This window comes from Rhineura floridana, chromosome 19, assembly GCF_030035675.1.
Source record: "Rhineura floridana isolate rRhiFlo1 chromosome 19, rRhiFlo1.hap2, whole genome shotgun sequence".
Lineage (NCBI taxonomy): Eukaryota > Metazoa > Chordata > Lepidosauria > Squamata > Rhineuridae > Rhineura > Rhineura floridana.
Genome location: NC_084498.1, coordinates 25,671,000 through 25,691,762, shown reverse-complemented (window position 1 = coordinate 25,691,762; position 20,763 = coordinate 25,671,000). Strand labels below are relative to the sequence as shown.

Below are 20,763 nucleotides of genomic sequence, written 5' to 3'. Positions count from 1 at the left end.
AGAAAAATAAGCCCCACTTGACCCAATGAGATTTAACAATGCATGTTTACTCACAATGTAGCTAATGGGGCTACAAACCCCTATTTTATTTAAGACTGCATTTCACCAGATGAAAGATTCCAAAGAGGTTTCCAGAGTAAACAAGGCAAACCAAATCAAAATCATTCCCAATCAGAATTGGAGTCAGGCAATAGAATATGAAGCGACGCAGACAGAATTAGGCAAGTTAAAACCCCAGGTACCCACTTCCCTGGGGGGGAGCCCCCTTGAGGACTTATTTTCGAGTAGACCACACGTCGTTTTAGGCTACCCTGCGTGCGTCACCTGAGACCAAGTGCCATTGAACTCTACAGGGCTTACTTTCTCGTAGTTATAAACAGGGCTGCGCTGTGAGTCGGCCGCCCTCCACGTACTTTAACTGAGTTTAAGTCCCAGCAGCCTGTATTAGTAGTAGTAGTAGTAGTAGTAGTAGTAGATTTCTATCCCGCCCTTTCTCCCAATAGGAACCCCATGGGGCTTACTTCTGCGTAGACCCACGTAGGACGCTGCTGCTAAGACTGCCATCCTTTCCCGGACAGTAAGTCCCTCTGAATTCTGCGGGGCTTCCTCCGGAGCAGACGCAGAGAGGGCCGTGCTCCGTGAAGCCCGCCATCCCCACCCTGACCCGGGAGCAAGCTGCACCGGCCTTTCGGGGCTTCCTCCCGGGGAGGCCGCCCGCCGGTCCAGCCTGGCTCGACCCCCCGCCGGGCGGCCGTCCCTCCTGCTCTCCGCCTCCCCTTCCTCCTGCGAGGCTGGCGGAGGCGGGCCTCTGCCTGGCTGCGATGATGGCGGCGGCGGCGGCGGCTGGTCCGGGCGCGGCCGGGCGGGCTCCGCCGGTGCTGCTCTCCTGCCTGCTGGGCCACTTGGGGGGCCTCCTGGTGTCGTCGGCGGCCGCGGCGGCCAGGCAGGCGCAGGTGGAGGTGCTCCTCTTGCCGCCCGAAGAGCAGCGGCGGGACGAGGCCGAGGGAGGCGCCGGCTATACGCTGCAGGGCGCGCTGCTGGGCAGGCCCGGCCGGGAGAGGGAGAGGGAGGCGCCGCCGCGCCGGCAACGGGAGCAGCGGCAGGAGGAGGAAGAGGAGGAGGCGGAAGCCGCGATCCGGGGCAGCCTCGTCCTGGTGAGCGCCCCCCGTCGCACCCCATCCGGGTGACCCCCTTCCCCGTGGGGAGGGGGGGTCTTCCCTTCGCTGTCAATCAAATGGCGACCCCCCCACGCCCACATACACCCAGCAAGATCTGCAACGAGACACCCCCCCGGTCATTAATATCCCCACCCTCCAAGTGTGGGGTCTCCTTATTTCCCCCCGCACCCCCAAAATCAAATGGCTAGGTCCCTTTCCCAGGTGAATTCCCCTCTATTCCCTCCCCCACAGTTAAGTGCTGGCGACCCTCCAAAGTCTGCTGGGGACCCCGTCCCTGAACCCTCGCACTAAATACCTTCTCCGGGACACCCTGCCCCCCCCGTAAGTTAAGTCACAGTCCTACAGGCATTCACTCCCCACCCCAATTTAGTGCTGGTAACCCTCCAAAGTCTGCTGGGACCCCCCTGATCCCTCCCATTAAATAGCCTCTCTGGGGACGCCTGTTCTTTCTCTGTCTCTCCTCCCTCCCATCAATTAAGTCACATTCCTGCAGGGATTCCCGCACCAGAGCGGTTTCCCATTAATTCGCCACCCCTCCCCAGGGGGATCTTCATCTCTGTCAATCAAGTGACAACTGTAAAGGCCTGCTTGACCCCCTTCCTCCTCTCGCCCACCCCTTGTCCTTACCAGGGTGGCCCCTCTTTCCTGCAAAAACAAAACTGTGGCCTCTGGAGTCTGGGGTGACCAAGGAAGAATGGTCTAGAGATCAGAGGTTCCCAAACAGTGGCCCATTGACCACCTGTGATCCACGGGCTTCATTCAGGCAGTCCACAGAGCGTTTGTAAAAATACAATTAAAAATCGTACAGCGTCTAGCACGGCGCATTACAATCGCTACAAGAGGCAGAAAAATTCAGAAGTGGTCCTCCAAGACCCTCAGCAATTTTCAAGTGGTCCATGGGGGGAAAAGTCTGGAAACAAGTGAGCCGGCTTGGTATTTGTCTGCGCTGACTGGCAAACGGCTCTCCAGGCTTTCAGACTACCTTCTCTCCTAGCCTTACCGGGATTGAATGTGGGACCTTCTGCATGCAAGGCAGGTCCTCTACCAAGTGAGCTGCAGTGCTCCCTCTAAAGGGAAGCTTCCCCTCCTTGGGAGCTGGTGGTAGATGTGGGCTACAGACACTAAATTAGGGTGCCAAACTCCTTCTCCAGGTAGGGGATGCCGATCCCAACCTGCAGGATGACGATAGCTGGATTGGCGTTGTCCCCGTGGGCGAGGAACAGGCGGAGATCCTGCGTGGCGGCAAGGAAGAGTCCTTCACCACTGCGGTGGTCAACAAGGTGAGTCTGCCATCTTTCCTCCTGCTGATGTGACCCAGCTGGCTTCTTTTAGGGGTGGGGGCAGAGGAAGCTGCCTTCTGCCGAGTCAGGCCGTTGGTGCATCTAGGTCAGTATTGTCCACACTGACTTGCAACTGCTCTCCAGGGTTTGGAGCAGGGAGACTTTCGTATTGTTTGCAGACTGGAAGCAACAGTGAAGACAGAGCATTTTTGCTGGATTGATTTCTGCTCTGGTCACGGGACAAATGTTTTTGGTCTTGTTGGAATTCCCTAATTCAGGGGCTACCACCCATTCAGGTGGTCCGTGGCATGTCTGTTTAGGTGGTTTTTAACTGTTTTTAATTATATGTTTTAAAATTTATGTTTTAAAATTAGGATGAGGGATGTGTAATAAATTCTAATAATAATAATAATAATAATGTTTTTAATTGTATTTTTATTGCTTCTTTTGCTTCTTATATTGTATTTAATTGTATTACAATTTGGATTCTACGGGATGCACGTTGTAATACAACGTAAGAAACAAAGGAAGGGATAAAAATCACAGCGACTCGCAGTGGTCCACCGAGACCATCAGCAATTTTCAAGTGGTCCATGGGGAAAAGAATTTGGGAAGCCCTGCACTAATTCTAGCCGCACATATATCTGAGATTTCTACACACCTGAACTCACACATGTGTCCTAGGGGGAGGGAGTATGACCTGGGAGGGTCCCAAGGCCCGAATAGGTAAAGATCCTTGTCACAGATCTAATGCCTTTTCTCTGCGGTTTCTTCCTCTGCAGATGAAACGGGCGCTTGTCTTAGGGGCTTCTGCTTTGCTCATCCTTGCACTGAATCAGAACGCGATCCGAGAGGTAAGCAACATCCTTCCTCTCCATTGCCCCTCTGAGGCTGATGGGTGGGCTCTCGGGAGGATGGACAATCTGGAGGAGTTTGCCCTGCCAGTGGCCCAACTTGACCCCTTCTTTTCCTCCTCCCCGCTGCAGCTGGATATCTCCCAGGTTCTCTCAAAGCCAGTGATCATCGTCCAGACCTCGGAAAACGTTACCAAACTCCTCGGAGCGCTGCTGCGGTGAGAACAGCTGGGAGTGGTGGAGGGAACAGGAGGGCAGGTGGTCCGTCGTGAGGTTTCCGTTGCCAGCTCAGGCAGGCCTGTAAATATTTGTTTTTAGTTCTTCGAAGAATCCAAATTAGCAACAGTTGAGAATGTTGCTACATTAAAAGAGGTAAAGCAGCAAAATGACAAATGTAATAGGCAAAAGGGTTTTATTGCCCAGTCGCAGCCGCAGCTGCTGCCATCTTTCTGGAAGACCCATGTTTAGCCAAGCAAAAAAGCTGATTAAGGATGGGGGCCAGGCAGGCTCCCTTGGGGAAAGGCATCTCCACAGCTGGGGGGGCCTACAGTGGAGAAGGTCCGGCTTAACCCTTCAGTTGATGGGAAGGCATGGAGAAGGACCTCTGATGTCGAATGGAGCTCACAGGAGGAGATGCATGGAAGCAGACAGTCCTTAAGGCAGGGGGCGCCAACCTTTTAGGGCCAGGAAGGCATGTTTGGAGTTTTGAGAGAGTGCCACGGGCGTCAGTCACAAAATGGCTGCTGCATTGAAAAGAGCAGAACCACATAAGAGTACGGGCGTGCCACCCCATTTTGGAGGAAAAGGCACCTCCATCTATCACAGCCACGTTCGCTTACAGAGAGGAGCTCTTTGCACCTCTCCTCTGCTTGGAACAGAAGGGAGGGTGGGCGCCTAGTTCTGGCATCCAGTGAAATGTGTGCATGCTTAAAGGGGCGTGTTCCGTGTAGGAGAGGCAGAGTGAACGAGAGCTGAGCAGGAAGCGCAAGTAGTCACTTGTGCATTGTGGGTTTTTCAGGGGTTATTTACTGAGACTGTTCGTGGGCCTCTTAGGAGGTACTGGTGGATGCAGTGGTGCCCCTAGGGCACATGTTGGCAATCCCTGATCTAAACATTACCTTTTTCTCCTCCCCCCCCTTTTTGCCCGCAGAGGTCTTCGGGCCACAGCAAAGATAACGTATCAAGCAGTGTTGCTGGAGAATGTGGTATGTAATTGCTGAGGGGCGAGGGGTTCCCCCCAGCCGGACAGTTTGCATAGTCTAAATTTGGGTCCCTGGTTCTCCCTTGTTGATCATTGGCATCGCCAGGCGCAACAGATGCCCGGCTCTCGCTGTGGCGAGAGCTGCTGTGTGGCAAGTTCGTGGACGGGTCTTTGATAAACCCCCTGCATTTGAGGGTGGACGGTGGAGGCTTGTCCTTTGCGGTGAATGGGGCACTGGCCCACCAAGCTGAATCAACCCTCACCTGCCTGCCTTCCTACTTACAACCAGTCCAGGGGTGGCCCTGCCTGCCGGCTTCCTCCGCCGCAGTCTCAGCGCTGCCCTTGTAGAACTTGGGAGGGAGGGAGATGGAGACCAAACGAAAATTAGGTAGCTCCGCCTGTCATTGGCTGTGGCCCTTCCTACCGTTGGGGTTCCCTGCCTTCCGCCCCACCAGTCCAAGTGAGCACCAGCCGCCCCTGCGTGTGGTCTTTGAGGTCCACCCTCTTGCATGCCGGATGTTCCCTTATATCTGTTTCGATCTCCAGGCCTCAGCCTGAAAAGCCCTTTCTCTCTCGTTTTTTCCGCTTTTGTAAGGGGGTGACACTGACTCTGTGGTCCACCTGTGGCCTCTCCCGCGGTGGCCTTTATGGAGAGTGGCAGGGAGTCATCTGCACAGGAGAGAACAGCTCGAGAGTCCAGGTTTGTTTTCCCGGCTGGGTGAAAGTGGTGGGTGTTTAACCTGTACTGCACTGTAGCTGAGCTGATAGAGGGCTGTGAGGCAGGCATTTTGGAGGCCCCCCAACCTAGAATCATAGTGTGTGATGGGCTGCACTTCTTAAATGGGTGTGTGTCTCTCTCTCCTCGCAGAAGTACCTCCAGCAGCTGTGGAACGCCATCCTGCTCATCGCCTTGATCCTGTGCACAGGCGTGATCATGCAGGCACAGCGGCAGTCCCGGCACGGCCAGCTGGACCAGGACTCTGAGGTGAGCCTGCTCTCCGCTCTGCCTCTGCCTCGCTCGCCCTTGGCAGGAAGAACGCGGCGTTGGCCTGCAGGCATGGGCTCACCCTGGACTTTCCTCCTGTAGTTTGATCTCAAGCAGCACATCACGCAAAGGCTGTCGGCGCTGAAGACCCGGCGCTATCACCCCGGCAAGAGCTGGGCTCACGAGATTGACAGCTGCGCCATCTGCTTGGACCGCTTCCACAAGAATCAGGTTTGAAAATTTGAATAAAAATTATTGTAAAAAAAAAAAGAAAAAAAGAATCAGGTACCAAGGAAGCTGCCTTAGACGGAGTCAGACCACTGGACTGTTAAGTTCAGTGTCATCAACACTGACCAGCAGCAGCTCTCCAGGGTTTCAGGCAGGAGACATTCCCAGTCCTACCTTGAGATGCTGGGGGTTGAACCTGGGTCGCTGAGCAACGCCCAAGAAAGTTGGCCTTATACCAGGGCTGGGAAATGTTCGGCCTTCCAGATGTTTCTTGGACTACAACTCCCATCATCCCTAAGTGCCGGCCATGCTGGCCAGGGCTGATGGAACTGGAGTCCAAAACTGCTGGAAGGGAGCAGGTTGGTGGAGGCCACCTGATCGCTTGGACTCAATTTGCTGGGAAGTGAACCCAGACTTTTCTGCATGTAAAACATGGGCTCCACCACTGAGCTACAGTTCTGCCCCAAGAGGGATCAACAAACCCTGACAATTAACCAACTTGTAAGATTCTGTAATTGGGTAATAGCCGTGCTTAATATGTAGATGTCATTTTGCTCCCCAAACGGCAGGTTCTTCCTTTCAAACGGGAGCTGGGTTTGTTTTTTTGAGACTCTTGCCTTTTCCTCTACGGGTTGAGCTGTTTGGAACAGAGCCTGGAGGTCCTCCTACATACCTGGAGGATGGAATTAGTCTGACTCCCTGCTCTGCGGTGGGCTGAGTACCCCCAGGCTCTAGAGGGAGCAAAGTGCTGGTTGGTGAACCCTCACCACAGCTCTCTCTACCTGCCCAACAGTGTCTCCGGGTGCTGCCGTGCCTGCACGAGTTTCACCGAGACTGCGTAGATCCATGGCTTCTCCTGCAGCAGACCTGCCCTCTCTGCAAACACAATATTTTAGGTAAGCCCCCCTTTTCCCATCCACCGCGAGGGCAGCCTGGAGTCCCATTCCCTGCTTTGAATCCCTACTGTGCTTTTCACCAGCCGTCTGTGTGTAGGAGCTGGGATGGGTAATGGATTATTACGTAATAATGAATTACATAAATTAGGTTGCCATGACGTTATTCCACCCCATTCCTTTCAGCACAAAGGAAGCACAACGTTTCAGCTATTGTGTACTGTCTGGGGACTGAAAGCAATGACAGCAGATACTGGCTGTATTCGCTGGGTTCATTCCCGTTCTGGACCTGGGACGAATCAGCAAACGCCGGCACGTTTCCGCTGCTGTTCCTTACTCAGGAGTAGGAATGTTACCCTGCCAACAAGCACCGTGGCCCTGGGATCCCCGCGCTTCTAGTAAAATGCCCTCTCCTCTCTTCTTTTTCTGTCCTGCCCAGGAAACTGTTATCAAGACAGCTAGCCCACTGGTGGCGTGTCCTTGTGGATTGATCTGCCTGCGCTCCATGGGAGAGACTTTGCCAGAGCCTTTTGATGCCTTGATGGCTGCTTGGAACAAGAGGAAAACAACACTCTCAGCACTCTGGGCTCCTTCGAGATGGGAAGTGTGCCTGTGTGTGTGCGTGTGTGTCAAATAACGTGTTTGTCTGTCCTCGGGCCTACTTGTGCATCTCTGCGCCAGGCTGAATCCATTGCACTTTTGATGTGTCCTTTGGAGCATCTGTGCTGCATGAACCTGTAGGTGAGGTGAGGTAGGGGTGAGGCCCTCTCTGCTTGTACCTTGTTTTGCCACCGTGGAAGGGGCGGGGGCGCTGTGCTGTTCCTGATCGGAGGAGGCTTCACTTGGCTTAGGACTGAGGGTGGGGTGGGGGAGGATTTGAAGCGCTTGCTTATTTATACTAACTTATTAGAGAGAAGGGCTGAATGGGAGTGCTGGGCCCAAGCAACGGTGTCACAGCACTGTGTGCACCGTCGGGGTGTGTATAAAGCCACCTGTATTAATAAAGCCACAAAAACGCCCATGCAAGGAGAAACCTGTGCCTGCCGTGTTCCATCATCATCCTGCGGCTTCCCTGCCTAGACCGCTCAGCTGCCTCCTTCGCCCCCTCAGGAATGGAAAGGTCTCGAGTGGGCACAGTTTACTTTGGGGCCGCCTGGAGGTGAAAGGGTCCCTGACAACCTGGGGGAGGCATCAGGAATCTCCCAAGTGAGGCAGGGAACGGTTCTGAGTGCTGGCCGAATGGAGCTGCATTTCAGGGCTTCTATTTCAAAGAATTCAAGATGCTGTTTCTTTAAAAGCCTTTTATAACCTCAGTGGTCAGGCCTGCTGCCTCTCCCAGACACCTAAGGCTCTTTTTCAGCTCATCGGAGGCATTCCTGCTCCAGATTACTGTCTCATTGCACAAAGTGTCATCAGCGGGGGATAAAGCCGAGAAGCATTTCCCGCTTCTTTGGGAAGCTGCAGTCCCTTGTATGCGTGACAGTTCCCAAACCTGAAAATGTTTCTATTCATAGTTTTAGGAGCCTGGTCCCTTGTGTTTCTGCCTGAGCTGCTATCCTGGGTTTGCCTCCTGCCAAGGATGCAGACCCAAAGCAAATCCCTCCTGTACTGATCCAACATGCAGCATCCTCAGAGGACGGGGAAGATTGCTCCATTGTTGTAGCTGGAGTGAGTCAATGATCCAATCAAGTCTAACTGGGAGGCGAGAGGGCCAGATCAGTGAATCGTATGGAGACACAGCAATAGATCTCCTCTGAAGGGGTGCTGTGGGCTCCTGAGAGCTTTTGAAGCATGGCACACTCACAGTTCCCCCGTTTGGGAATTTCCGGCACAGGGCCTTCTCAGTGGTGGCTTAAGTTCACTGGAATCCCTGAAGGAGCGCCACTGAGCCTTGCTTCCTTTTAAAAGGCAGGCTATGGTAGTTAGGAAAGGGTCTGATCCCCCTGCATCATAGTCTAGGCTTTGTTGTCCCAGATTTATTGACTGATGTCAAAGTTTTGTTGTACAATGTATTGTTTTTATTTATGTCTAGAATTTTAATTAGTGGAAGCCACCCTGCTTTCCTGAAGGGTGAGACATAAAATCTTGAAAGAAATAATTCTAGGAAGTCTTACCTCAACGGCAGGAGCAGGCAGTGGACGTGGCTGGCAAGGGCTTAATCCAAGCCTCTATTTGCAGCCATAAGGGCTAGAAACTTTTTTTTTTAAAGTAACACTTTGATTCCCCAAATGTTGCACCCCATTTCAATTTACTCTTCTTCTCTTTTATGGGTATGTGCTTGTCTGGAATCCTCTCAGCCTTTTTCACCCAAGTTAAGACAAAACGTCTTTGATTCTCCCCAAGGTCAAAGGAAAAAAATTACTTTCAGCAGGACTGTCAGTAGTGGTATTTCTCTTTCCACTTAGAGGGGGGTGGGAGGGTGGTAGAAAATGAACTAAGACAAATTGGAACACTGACACTACAATGATACTTTAATTTCCTGCAGAGGATAGAGGGGATCCTGGGCTGCGTTGCTCCTTATCCGAGGATCCCATCCGCCACTGCTGGAAAACAGGAGCCCCGGAGTGGGCTTGTAAGATCTGGAAGAGACTTTATTGCAGAAGTTACCTTAACTGGAGAGAGGGCCTGCTGGCCGCCAGCCCTCCCAAAGGTCACTGTCCTATAACCAAGTTCTTCCGCAGAGACGCATGTTACTGAGGAGCTCACCCCACCTCCCCAGTCCGCCTTGGGAGGTCCAGTCTCACTCAGAGACTCTTGTCCTCCTCCCTGCTCCATTCAAGAGGGCAGGATCCACGCCGGGTGGCTGCCTCCCACAGCAGGTCAGAACTGCCTGAATTTCAGGGGAAGGGGCTGATCCCATTCTCCTCTTTCCTTCTGGTCTTTACAAACTGTAATCTGATTGGAAAGGGCAGGCAAGTGCTATTTTTTTTTTAATTGAATCCCAGTTCCCTACACTGTGGTGCTTGTTTTGTAATCTGGGCTCTCTCCGTTGTGTGTATCACACGACACTGGTCAGAGGGGGGCATAAGACACCCAGCACCTTTGGCGGAACATCAGAGGCCCTGCTGAATTCCTCCCTCCCTGGCTTCGTGACCTCAGCAACTACCCTGTAAAGTCTTTGATGGCCTTTGCGATGACCAGAGGAGCACTACAACAGTATTAAACCAATGATTTTGGGGGAAGGAGAGATGATGAGGTGAGCTTCTTGGTCTCATGTGGTCCAGCCTCTTGGCTCCTTTTGACCACCAGTCCCCACACCTGCCTCTGCTTTGCAATTTTAGCCACCCTCTGGACACATTCTGTTGAGGGCTTTTATTTCTGGTGGTTCCGGGTGCAACGGTGCGGGTGGCCCAGGGCTCTGCCTCTCCCTTTTGCCCGGACATAGGCGCTGATGGCTGGGTCCTCGCAGGCAAAGGTGAACACCGCCTTCCGGACAGCCTCTCCCGACGGTGGCTTTGACAGCTGGCTGCTAAGAGTCCTTCGGAAGGCAGAGCCGTCCCTGGGGCTAGCGCGGTGGCTCCGTGACCTGTTTTGGGAGGCGCTTTCCGCGCTGGCGGGATTGGTAGGAGGCCTCAGCGCCGCTCCCTGGGCGCCTGCTTGCACTGGATGCCTGTGGAAGGGGCAGAACCAAGAAGCCACTGAGGCAGGGCCCTTCGCTGTTCACACAACTTGTCCCAAAGCCCTCCCTCTGTTGCGTGGGGAGGGGAGAAGGCTTCAAACCGGGCCACTCACCCCGTGGGAGGGTACGTCCCAGTCTGTTCATAACCGCTTCTGGAGACGGACTGACTCCACAGCTGGGTTGGAGGAAGAAGCTACGGAGAGAGGGATTCTGTATTAAGTTCCGAGAGCATAAGGTTGGACGGCACCTCTGTTGACACATGGCCACAGCTTGCAGAAAGCATGACGACGTTTTCCTTCCAGGGAGTGTTCTGGGAGAGGGTGCCGACGCTTGGGAAGGAAGACCAAAACCCCACCTACCAGACTCAGAAGCTGGAGTGGAGAAGCTCAGGCCTTGGGGGCCAAGAGTGACCCTCTAACCCTCTCTGTCTAGCCCTTGGGACTCTTCCCCCCAGCCAGGTCCCTCGCTGGCCCTACCTTTGAGTGGTTTTGTGTAGCTTCCCTAGTTCAAGCTCTGATAATGCCTCTTGCTTCCCTGGATGGAAGACAGAGAGGCATGTGCAAAGTGTGTGCAGAAACTAGCTTACTGCACAAAGGCAAAATCTATATTAGTTGCTCTGCCCCCTTTCTGTCTCGGGCCTTGCCCACTGTTGGCAGGGTGCCCACAAGGGAATGTGGCTCTTTGTGGACGCTGGCTGTTCTTGAGTGTTGCGGATGGGCTTGTCACGATGAGTTTGGCCTACTTAGCAGCCGCTTGGGTGCTCAGGGTCTCATGGATAGGATCTGGATGGTCCTCTAGGGGTGTACTCATCCAGGGTCTTGGGGGGGGTCTTAGACAGGGTCCCAGCAGAGTCTCTATGTCTCCGACAGGATGAAAGGGGAGTGTGTTAGCCATGAGAAGAGTCTCCTAACACACTTCCTCATCCTTTCCTGCTGATTGGAGCCAATCAGAGTAAAAGGAGGTGAGTCAGCCTCTGAGAAGACTCTTCTCAGTAACTAACACACTCCTCTGTCGTGCTGATTGGCTCCTAGGGACCTCTGTTGTTGTGCGACAAGGCATTAACAAGGATTTCATTCTCAACACCACAGCAAAAAAGGGGGGATATGTCTGTGACTAACATGAAGGGACCCCGCACTTCTAAATTTGCCACTACACTACTGTGGCCCTCAATGGTCTGGAATTTCTCCCCAGGTTTTGGGATACCACACAGAGACACATCAGGGGACAGACAACTACAATCAGAGTAGCGGGCAGGGGAAACAGCTAGAGCGGATGGAATGGAAGCGCCCTTAATAGGACAAAGTGGTGCCGTCGGCTACAGGAGCCTGATTGCTTCCACTGCGCCTTGCGTGTGCATTTGTAAATAAACAGACATTACAAAGGCGCCTCCAGTACTTCTCTTCCACCCAAAGGATACACTACTCCTGCGACGCGCTGCTGGGGAGCGATACTCTTTCCCCCTCCCCCCCTGCACCCACTGTCTTCTCCTGTCCAAGCCACCGGTCGCCATGGGCTGCGCCCTGGCGAAAGCCTCCCACTTTGACGCTACCTTTGGCCCTTCCTGCTGTGCCGCCTCTTTCACTCTGGCCACCGCTGCCCGGAGACGCGAGTTCTCTTCCTCCAGGATGCTGATGCGGATGTTGTTGGCCTGGAGCTGCTTACAAATGTCCTCCATGACGTTCCCGGTGCCTGCGGAGGAGGGCGGTAGAGCCAGAGGGTCAAACCCAGTGGGCATGGGATGGGCATTGCAGAGCCGGAGTGCGGAAAGGGATGGCGAGTGAGAGGCGGCCGGCCCCTTGACTGAGCAGCCCCTTCTCCCAGCCGTCCCTTTCAGCTCGTTCATGGAAGGTAAAGCATTGTTTAAAACTTTGGGCCTGTAAATACCTTCCTGATAAGAAAAGGGAAGAATTGCCACAGGATGGAGTGATGGCCGCAGGCTTGGATGGCTTGAAAAGGGAGTTGGACTGAATTCATAAAATCATAGAATAGTAGAGTTGGATGAGGCCTTTAAGGCCATCTAGTCCAACCTCCTGCTCAATGCAGGAATCCAAATCAAAGCATTCCTGACAGGTGGCTGTCCAGCTGCCTCTTGAATGCCTACAGTGTTGGAGAGCCCACCACCTCTCTAGTATGGCTCTAACAGTTAGGAAGAACAGTCATAGGAACCATGAATTCATGGAGGATCAGGCTACTGGTAGCTACTAGCCATGATGGCCGTGTTGTACCTCCGCTGTCGGAGGCAATAGGCCTCTGAATGCCAGTTGCTGGGAATCACAGAAGGGGAGAGGGCTGTTGGCTTCTCTTTGGATCATTTGGTGAGCTGCTGCCTTTCCCTTGATCCAGGAAGCTCTTCTTAAATTCTTAAGTGCAACTTTCAATCCCTTCCCCTCCTCTGCCACCCCCCACGGGTGCTAGCACGGGAGAACATCCCTTCGCTTGGCACCTCAAAAGTCCTTACTTTCAAACTGCGTCTCGACTGGGATGTGAAGGTCTGGGAAGGACACCAAGAGCCTCTCCCTCTCCTTCATCTCCTGGATCAGGTCTCCCAGCTCGGAGATGGTCCTTCGCAGCTCAGACGCAGACTGCTCCAAGCTCAGCTTCTCCTGCTGTGCTTGCTCGGTCAGCTTCTGCATTGAGACAGGAATGGGGGCAGTGAAACCTCTTGGCGCTCCCTGGAGGCTACAGCCACAGGTCAGATTGAGACTGCTTCCGAAAGCTGGCCTGGAAGTCCCTTGGGGAGATGAAGCCTAAGGCCTATGGGCCGCCAGATACTCATCCTTCTTGGCATAATTAGTTCTCCTGTGCTGGGGAAGCGTGGCCTGGACCTCAAGCCCGTGAGATGTCTACTCCAGCCCCTTCCTACAAACCTGCTGGGCCTCCAGCTGGCGTTGGATCTCCCACTTCTCCTCCTGCATCTCCTTGAGCCGCTCCTTCATCATGTACCGGTCCTCCTCCCCATCAGCCAGGCCGGTCCTCAGCTGCTCACATTCCTGGTCCAGATTATCCAACTGCTGCATTAGAGCTCGTTGCTTGGCCTGCAGGGACTTCAGCACAAGAGGGAGAGACTAGTTAGTTCAGATGCAAAGGCTGGAAGCTTGAATAGGCCGCCCCGTCACACTGAAGGGGCAGGCCATAACTGCTGGGGTGGCACCCTTGTCTGTATTTTGAGGTCTGTTTTGCTGTGTCACTGCAACACGGAATGGAAGTCCACCCCATCTCCCTCTCCGTGCTGGCCGCTGGGAGTTGGAGTCCAATAATATCTGGGAGGGTCTCAGGTCCCACACCCCTGACTTATGCCGCATACACACCATGCACACAGCGAAGACTGACGGCTCCGAAGCCCGTGGGGCAGTGAATCCGCTCTGGGTTTTAGTCCAAGCTTTCAAGGCCCTGTCCAAGGTGCTTTCAGCCACCACTAAAAAGGCCCTACTCTGGCTGGCAGTAGCTCTCCAGGGTTTTAGACAGAGACATTCCCAGCCCTACCTGGAGATGTCAGGGACTGAACCTGGGGCCTTCTGCACGCAAGGCAGACGCTCTACCACTGAGCTATGGTGCGTACGCAGCCTTAGCCCAAGGCAGGAGGTTATCTTGGCCACTGCCCCAGCCACACCTCTTTGTGCCGGAGCATGCTCTCCACTTTGGCCTTCTCCTTCTCAAGCTCAGTGCTGGCCCAGTTCAGCTGCTGCTTGGCGCTCTCCAGTTGACTAGTAAGGACCTCCAGCTGGTCTTCCAGCTTGCTCGCTTCAGCCTTGTCCACCATCTTCACCCTCATCTCCTGCAGCAGATCGCTCTTGGCTCGCTCTGCGGAAGGCACAACAGCTCAAGGAGCACCAGACCGCACAAGGGTGGGGTGGGTTGTTTCAGATTAGGTTCAGACTGGGGCTCCCACATGCCCGTGAAGTTCAGCTGGCCTTGACCAGCAGCCGAGCCTTTAGCCCTGTGGAACTCCTCGTCAACAGAGCAAGGTTGGGGAACCTTTTGGCATTCCAGAAGTCACTTCTCTGCCTGGCATTTATTTATTTATGTATTTATAAACCGCATGTTTGGATAAAGTATCACAAAGTGGTATACAGACCAAATACAGTATTACAATGACCTGCAGGCGCTGGTTGGCAAAAAATCTCAGGTTTGGAAACGAGCTCTTGCCAAACCCTCTATTGCAGCAGTGTGGAATCTTTAGCTATCACGTCTTTGGGTGCTGTCCCACCAAGCTCAGTCTGCTGTCAGCTGGCCCCCGCCTGCCTGCCTACTTACAACTAGTCCAGGGGGGTGTCCCTGCCTGAGCATCCTCATCTTCAGTCTCAGTGTTGACCCCTGTAGAACTCTGCGGGGAGGAGGCGGATGGGGACAAAACTCAAAGGAGTTGGCTCTGCCAGTCATTGGCTCCAACTGCTGCTTGGGCCTCCCTGCCTTCCGCCCCACCAGCCCCAATGGGCGCCATCCGCCCACTGGGATGCTGCTCATGAGGGGATGCGGCCCTGGGGCTGGAAAAAGGTCCCCCTCCCCTGCTGCAGACCACTTCGGCCAGCCATCCCCTCTCAGCCTCAGTCTCCCCACCCTCCAGTCTGCAATATGGGCATAAATGCGATGCCCTACCATTGGGGGGGTTGTAGGGAAAGCAACAAGACAACGCAGGCGGAATGTTTTTAACCTTCAGACGTCCTATGTCAGCGCTACTCGGCGTTCTTCTTACCCAGTTCTTGGATGGTGCCCTCCTGCAGCTGCAGCTTCCCTTTCAAGGCGGAGACGTTCTGCTTGAAGACGGCAGCCCCTAGAAGAAGTGAACGAACGGCGCGGTTCAGCATTGACCGTGGAGGAACCTAGGAAGCCCTCCGAAAGGGCCATCCAGTTCTCCCTCTGCATGAGTAATGGACCACAATCCATTAGAGGTTGGCTAAATGGACTCTCTTGGAACAGACAGTCTGTGTGTCTCAGCTTCTGTGCGCACGTGCATTTATAATCAATACGGAGAGGTACCTAGGAAGCCACCTTACACTGAGTCAGACCGCAGATCCATCTAGCTCAGTACTGTCTACACGGACCGGCAGCAGTTTTTCAGGGTTTCAGGCAGGGGTCTCTCTCAGCCCTGCCTGGAGATGTTGGGAATTGAACCTGGGACCTTCTGCATGCAAGGCCGACACTCTGCCTCGGAGCTATGGCCCTTCTGCAAGAAAACATCTACCTCCTATACCAAGTCATACCACTGGTCCATCCAGCTCAGTACTGTCTACACTGACTGGGAGCAGCTCTCCAGGGTTCCAGGCAGGGAGTGTCTCCAAGCGCTGCTTGGAGATGCTGGGGACTGAACCTGGTTGGTGACCCCTTATGTGCTCACAGAAGGCAGCTTAAGGTACCCTGATGAACGCACAAGCCCATCCCCCGATTCCCCCCTCTCCAATTTTGATCAAGCCATACCCTCCCCCACAGGCATTGCACAACAGTAGCAAAGGAGGGCATCGCTAAAGGTAAGGGGACCATCGCTCCCCAGACCCCTGGAATTTGAGTACAGGTTACGATACAAGCGGCACGTGCCAGGTAATCCCAGCCGCATCACTGTGGCCCAAGAGCACAGCCCCCCCCCCCGGTTGGGCCCTGACAGACTAGGCAAAGATGAGGTGCTACTGACTGGGTTATCCTGCCGGTGGTACGAGAATGACAACCTGTTGTTTCACAAGCTGATCCAGAAACACAGATGCATCTTTTTCAAAGGGCCCCTGGTATCAAAACGTTTGGGGAACGACTGGTGTCACATCTACGCCGCACATTGAAAGCCCATGGCTCCCCCACCCCCGGCAAAGAATCCTGGAAACTGCAGTTTATTAAGGGTGCGTGGGAATTGTAGCTCTACGAGGGATAAACTCCAGTTCCCAGGATTCCTTAAGCCATCAGTGGCGGCTGGCGGCTCCATGCCGGCGGGACAGTGGAATCCACTCCGGGTTTTAGACTGACTTTTAGTTGTCCACCTTGGACAGCTCCTTGAAAGTTCACACTAAAACCAGGAGCAGATTCCACTGCCCCACTGACATCGAGCCGCCAGCTGCCACTGGAAGCCATGATGGTTGAGGTGGATGTGAACCCTGGTTTAACAAAAGAGACGGGAGAGGATATTCACTGCTCTGGAGGTCCTCCTTGTCCTTCTCCAGAGTGGCCACCAGCTGCAAGCTCTCTGCATTCTTTTTTTCAAACGACAACTCCGCCTCCTTCCTCACTTGCTCTTGGTCCTCTTTTTCCTTCTGAAGGCGGCTGCCAAAGGTCTCCAGCTGCCTCCTCAGCTCGTCCTTCTCCTTCTCGGACTCTTCCAGCTCCCCCTTCAGAGGGTTGATGAGCTCCATCAGTGTTCGGAGGTGTTTGTTGATCCGGGAGAGGTCTTTGCTCTGCTCGGATGCCCAGTAGCTTATGTCTATGGCTGTGAGGGGCTTGTGACCGAGGGTCTCCTCAACCATCTTGAGGAACCTGCTCAGAGATGATGGGAGGTTCTGGCTGTTGCAGATATTGATTATGGCGCTGCCCACTTCCCGGAGGCTGACCTGGGCCCTCTCGCACGCATCGCAAGGCACCAGGGACGACTCGACAGTCTGACAGTGGATGCTGCGGACAGGCTTGGGGACACTAGGAGGCGACTTTGCCTCGGAGGGGACAACGGGGCAACTGTCCAGCAACCTGCTGCTGGCCGATAAGGTTAACGGGGAAGATCGGAAACTCAGTAAAGTCATATCTGACTCCGATTGCTCTGAGGAGCAGCTTTGTAAACGTTCAGCTTTTACTACCTGTAAGGAACTATTCACGCTGGAAGCATCTTCTTTACTGTGATTCTTCTAGGCGTGAAAGAGAAAGGAAGGTGTTAACTTTCCAGTTTATTTATTCTGGGGGGATCCCATGAGGACTTGTGGGGGCAAACATTTGGGCACGTGCCAAGATCACACTGTACAAACATAGCTTGATGCTAAGAACATAAGAAACACAGAAACGTAAAAGACCTGCTCGATTAAAGCAAAGGCCCATCTAGTCCAGCAATCCTGTTCTCACCAGAGCAGACCAGATGTCAGCAAGAGGGACATGAGTGCAAGAGCACTCTCCCCTCCTGCGATTCCCAGCAACTGGTATCCAGAGACATACCACCAGGGCTAGAAGCCACTGATAGCCTAGTCCGCCACAAATTGAGCCTAAACCCCTTTTAAGGCCATCCAAGTTGGTGACCGTCGCTACATCCTAGGGTAGCGAATCATAATTCTTCTCTTCCCTTATTATGAAGGTATTTACAAGCCCAAAGATTCAAAGAATACCATCTCAGCAAATGTTGACAGCAGAAATTGTTTTGTTTATTTAAAGATATTTACTCTACCTTTAAACTCAAGGAGCTTTTAGATATTGGGCTCGTCTGCGTATTTCGTTTCTTGTTAAAATGATATAACAGTGTGACCAACGCTTTTAAGCAACGAAGCAGGGGTGGGGAGCCTGTGGCCCTCCAGATGTTGTTGGACTCCAACTCACATCAGCCCTAGCCAGCAAGGCCAATGGTCAGGGATGATGGGAGTTGGAGTCCAGCAACATCAGGAGAGACAGGCCTGTGTCTTCCAGAAACAGCTTCCCCTTGTGCCTTTTTAATCTCTCAGATTTGCATGGGATCTTTCCCGCTGCTTGCAAACCTGCGGAAATCCAGAGGAGAATGCACGGAAGAAAACCACACAGGGTGTATCTGGCTGTACGTGACCAGATGAAAGCTTGCAGGGAGCCTTCCTAGATAGCCTACCTCAGCCGCCAGCTGTTGGTAGATGGCTCCCAGTTTCAGCATGCTGTTCCAATATTTCTTCACTGCCAGCCCGATAGACATGCAAGGTCCTGTCGCCCTGGATGGGGGCACGGCTTGTTCACTGATTAGGTTCTCCGTGTATCTGGTGAAGCTCTGAAGCAGCAACAGCAGCCTTTGGAGGACAGAAAGGAAATTTATCTTCATAAAATGTCTTCATTTTATTTTCAGCATATGAACCCCGTTTTCCCTTCCAGAAGGAAGCCTAAAGCAGCCAACAGTAACAGACCAAATATATTAAAAACAGCAACCATTCCCCCTCCTCTGTTTTCCTGGTAGAAATCTTGTCCCAAGCTTCAGTTTTCCTTATGGGGCAAAACATGGAGGTACGGCACCTGAATATTTTGCTTCGATGGGCAAATGTCAGCTTTAGGAGGTCGGTTTCAATTGGGAAAGTGGCATGGGGGGAGTTAACCCACTCCGCAAAACCATGGTTTGGATTAGAATTGCAGCGCACCTATACAAACGCATCTGCCTTATTTACAATTTCTGTGTTATGGTCAGGTGAACTTTCCAGACAGTCTTATAACATAGGAAGCGGCCTTAGACTGAGTCAGACCGTTGGCCCATCTAGCTGTCTACACTGACCGGCAGCCGCTCTCCAGGGTTTCAGACACGGGACATCCCAAGCCCTGGAGATGCTGGGGATTGAACTTGGGGTCTGCTGCATGCAAAGTAGATGCTCTTCCACCAAGCTATGGCCCTCCCACTTCAGAGACAGAGCCACATAGAATGGACTACGGTACTCCAATTCAAACCTGCTTGTACGCATGTTTCCACAAAAGCAAGTCCGGCACGGCTAATATCCAAGTGCGGGGCTGCTCAGAAGACAACCAGGAATCAGCCCACAGACACCGGACCTGCCCTCACCTGTCAATAACTAGTTCCAGAAGAATCACATGGGAATGATGGGTCAATTCGGGGTCATTCTCAGCAAAGTCGTAACGCTCTAGCAAAGCAACTAGGTCCAGGTCACAGGACACCTTATCAGGAAACTTCCAGGAGGGATATCGCACAGCCCCAGCTCGGGAGAACACACTGATGACAGTCCCTTGCAGATCGGTGATGTCCTTCTGCAAGCTGTCCATGCAGTTTTGGTTAAGCAGCAAACTTGCCATGTTGCCAAGCAGATGTCATTCCACCAACTGGCAGAGTGCCTGGGGCTTAGAATAGATGTTCCTGGGGAAGACACAAGAGTAACCACCTGCCTGCCCCGGCTAGGCAAGGCAGGGAGAAAACAACTGAGGGAATTTGCAGGGGGAAAGCGGCAATAAGGTGAAGCACCTCTCATGTGTTCCCTGTAAATCATGCCTTTACTGTACGGCAAGGGTGGGGGATCTTAGGGCCAGGGGCCAAATGCCTCCCTCCAGGCCTCCTCATCAGGTCCTTGTGATTCTGCACCTCTCTCAAATGCTTTAGCCTGGCTGGAAGGTGTCCCTGATTATGCCTCTTGCTCGTCTGAATTGGAGAGAGATGTGCGCGGGAAGTGCTAGCTTTTGCGCGCAGCATCCTCTGTGAAGGTCGCAGTCACTGCTCTGACCACTTATGCCTCTAGTGCTGCCCACCACAGGCACGTGGCCCCTGGCAGGTTCCCCAAGAGGGAGTGTGGCTCTCGGGTGGAAAAAGGTTCCACCCCATGGCCCAGCTTTTTTATGGCTGCTCAACATCCCCTGGGGATCTCAGGTTTAACCCTGGTGCCAAACATCTAGTTCCACCGAGACTAGACACAATAAACAGGTGTCGCTACAGCTAAGACTGTGCAAGCAAAGAAATTGTGGGCAACTAAAGCCTGCACTGGCATAAAGAAAGACATTTCCCTAATAAACGCTGTTCTTTTTCTCCAGTACTTTAAAACCGTATAACAAATGCATAAGCTTGTCAGTCACCTCAACAACAATCTTGTTAGGTAGGCACAATTAACTTATTTACTCCCTGGTCAATGTGCACGGTGTCTTGCAGCCTGAAGAAGCAACCTCTTAAAACAGAATTTGGCAGAAATGCCACTTCATAAAATCAATGCAATTCTCCTAACCTTATATATATATAAAACTGTCTTATATCACATACGCTTTATATTAGGAAGCATTCAGTGAGGTTGACTCCCAGGAAATTGTGTATACGAGAGCATTTATTACAAATCCTAAATAAGATGTACTAGGATTGCAGCAGCAGCTCTAACCTAACCCTGCCTGCCTTTTTGGGGATGGGGAAAGTAATGCACTCTGCACATGGTCAGAGAGCCTCTGGCTAAAATGCCCTTAAAAGAGCCACCCTTAGCCCCAGAAGTCTGAGCAGCAACTTTGATTGGCGGGGTCTCCACCAATAGGTGTTGATGGAGGGAGGGGAGCGGGATGAAGAAGGAGGGGTCCTGATTGGGGGCGCATAGGCTGGCTAGCAAAGATAGGCACCAGCAGCGCAGGGTGGGAGTGGATCCCTAATGCCAAGATGCCCCCTCCCCAAAATAAAAATAAAAAAAGATCCACCTGCCAAACAGCCGCCACGGCAGCCGGGCTCTTCCTCTCTTGCCAGGTCTCCGCTGCCATGGCAACGCCGAAAGCTTCCCAGGCGCCTCCTCCCAAGCTCCGCCCCCTTGGAACCGCCAAACAAGCCCCCCCTCCAAACTTGTCTGTAGAGATAAGAAAGCTCACGTTTCTTTAGAACGTTCGGTTGTCATTTGATACGTGGAAGGAGCAGAGGAACCATTTTAGGGAAGGAATG

The 20,763-nt window shown here is 53.1% G+C and overlaps 2 protein-coding genes across 6 annotated transcripts; one reads left to right on the top strand and one right to left on the bottom strand.

Annotated features, from left to right (window-relative positions):
- The first annotated feature begins 445 nt into the window (after window positions 1–445).
- Window positions 446–7,656, top strand: RNF215 (ring finger protein 215). The gene is made up of 10 exons (XM_061602391.1): window positions 446–1,154; window positions 2,330–2,458; window positions 3,241–3,312; window positions 3,445–3,530; window positions 4,463–4,517; window positions 5,109–5,213; window positions 5,382–5,498; window positions 5,601–5,729; window positions 6,520–6,622; window positions 7,059–7,656. The coding sequence occupies exons 1-10, from the start codon at window positions 822–824 to the stop codon at window positions 7,079–7,081; spliced, it is 1,152 nt and encodes a 383-aa protein (XP_061458375.1). The 5' UTR covers window positions 446–821; the 3' UTR covers window positions 7,082–7,656.
- A 1,188-nt stretch (window positions 7,657–8,844) lies between these two features.
- CCDC157 (coiled-coil domain containing 157) lies at window positions 8,845–20,739 on the bottom strand. 5 transcript variants are annotated; one of them, XM_061602387.1, is made up of 11 exons: window positions 20,694–20,739; window positions 18,916–19,224; window positions 17,989–18,160; window positions 16,351–17,053; window positions 14,932–15,009; window positions 13,849–14,039; window positions 13,106–13,282; window positions 12,697–12,865; window positions 11,788–11,927; window positions 10,352–10,431; window positions 8,845–10,229 (listed from the first exon to the last, which is right to left on the bottom strand). In XM_061602387.1, exons 2-11 carry the CDS (start codon window positions 19,161–19,163, stop codon window positions 9,932–9,934), a joined length of 2,256 nt encoding a protein of 751 aa, XP_061458371.1. In that variant the 5' UTR covers window positions 19,164–19,224; window positions 20,694–20,739; the 3' UTR covers window positions 8,845–9,931. The 5 variants fall into 5 exon arrangements, with proteins under 5 accessions (XP_061458371.1, XP_061458370.1, XP_061458373.1 ...); XM_061602386.1 differs by lacking the exon at window positions 20,694–20,739 and adding an exon at window positions 20,529–20,632; XM_061602389.1 differs by lacking the exon at window positions 20,694–20,739 and adding an exon at window positions 20,529–20,632 and having other exon boundaries at window positions 16,351–17,050.
- Window positions 20,740–20,763: the final 24 nt, after the last annotated feature.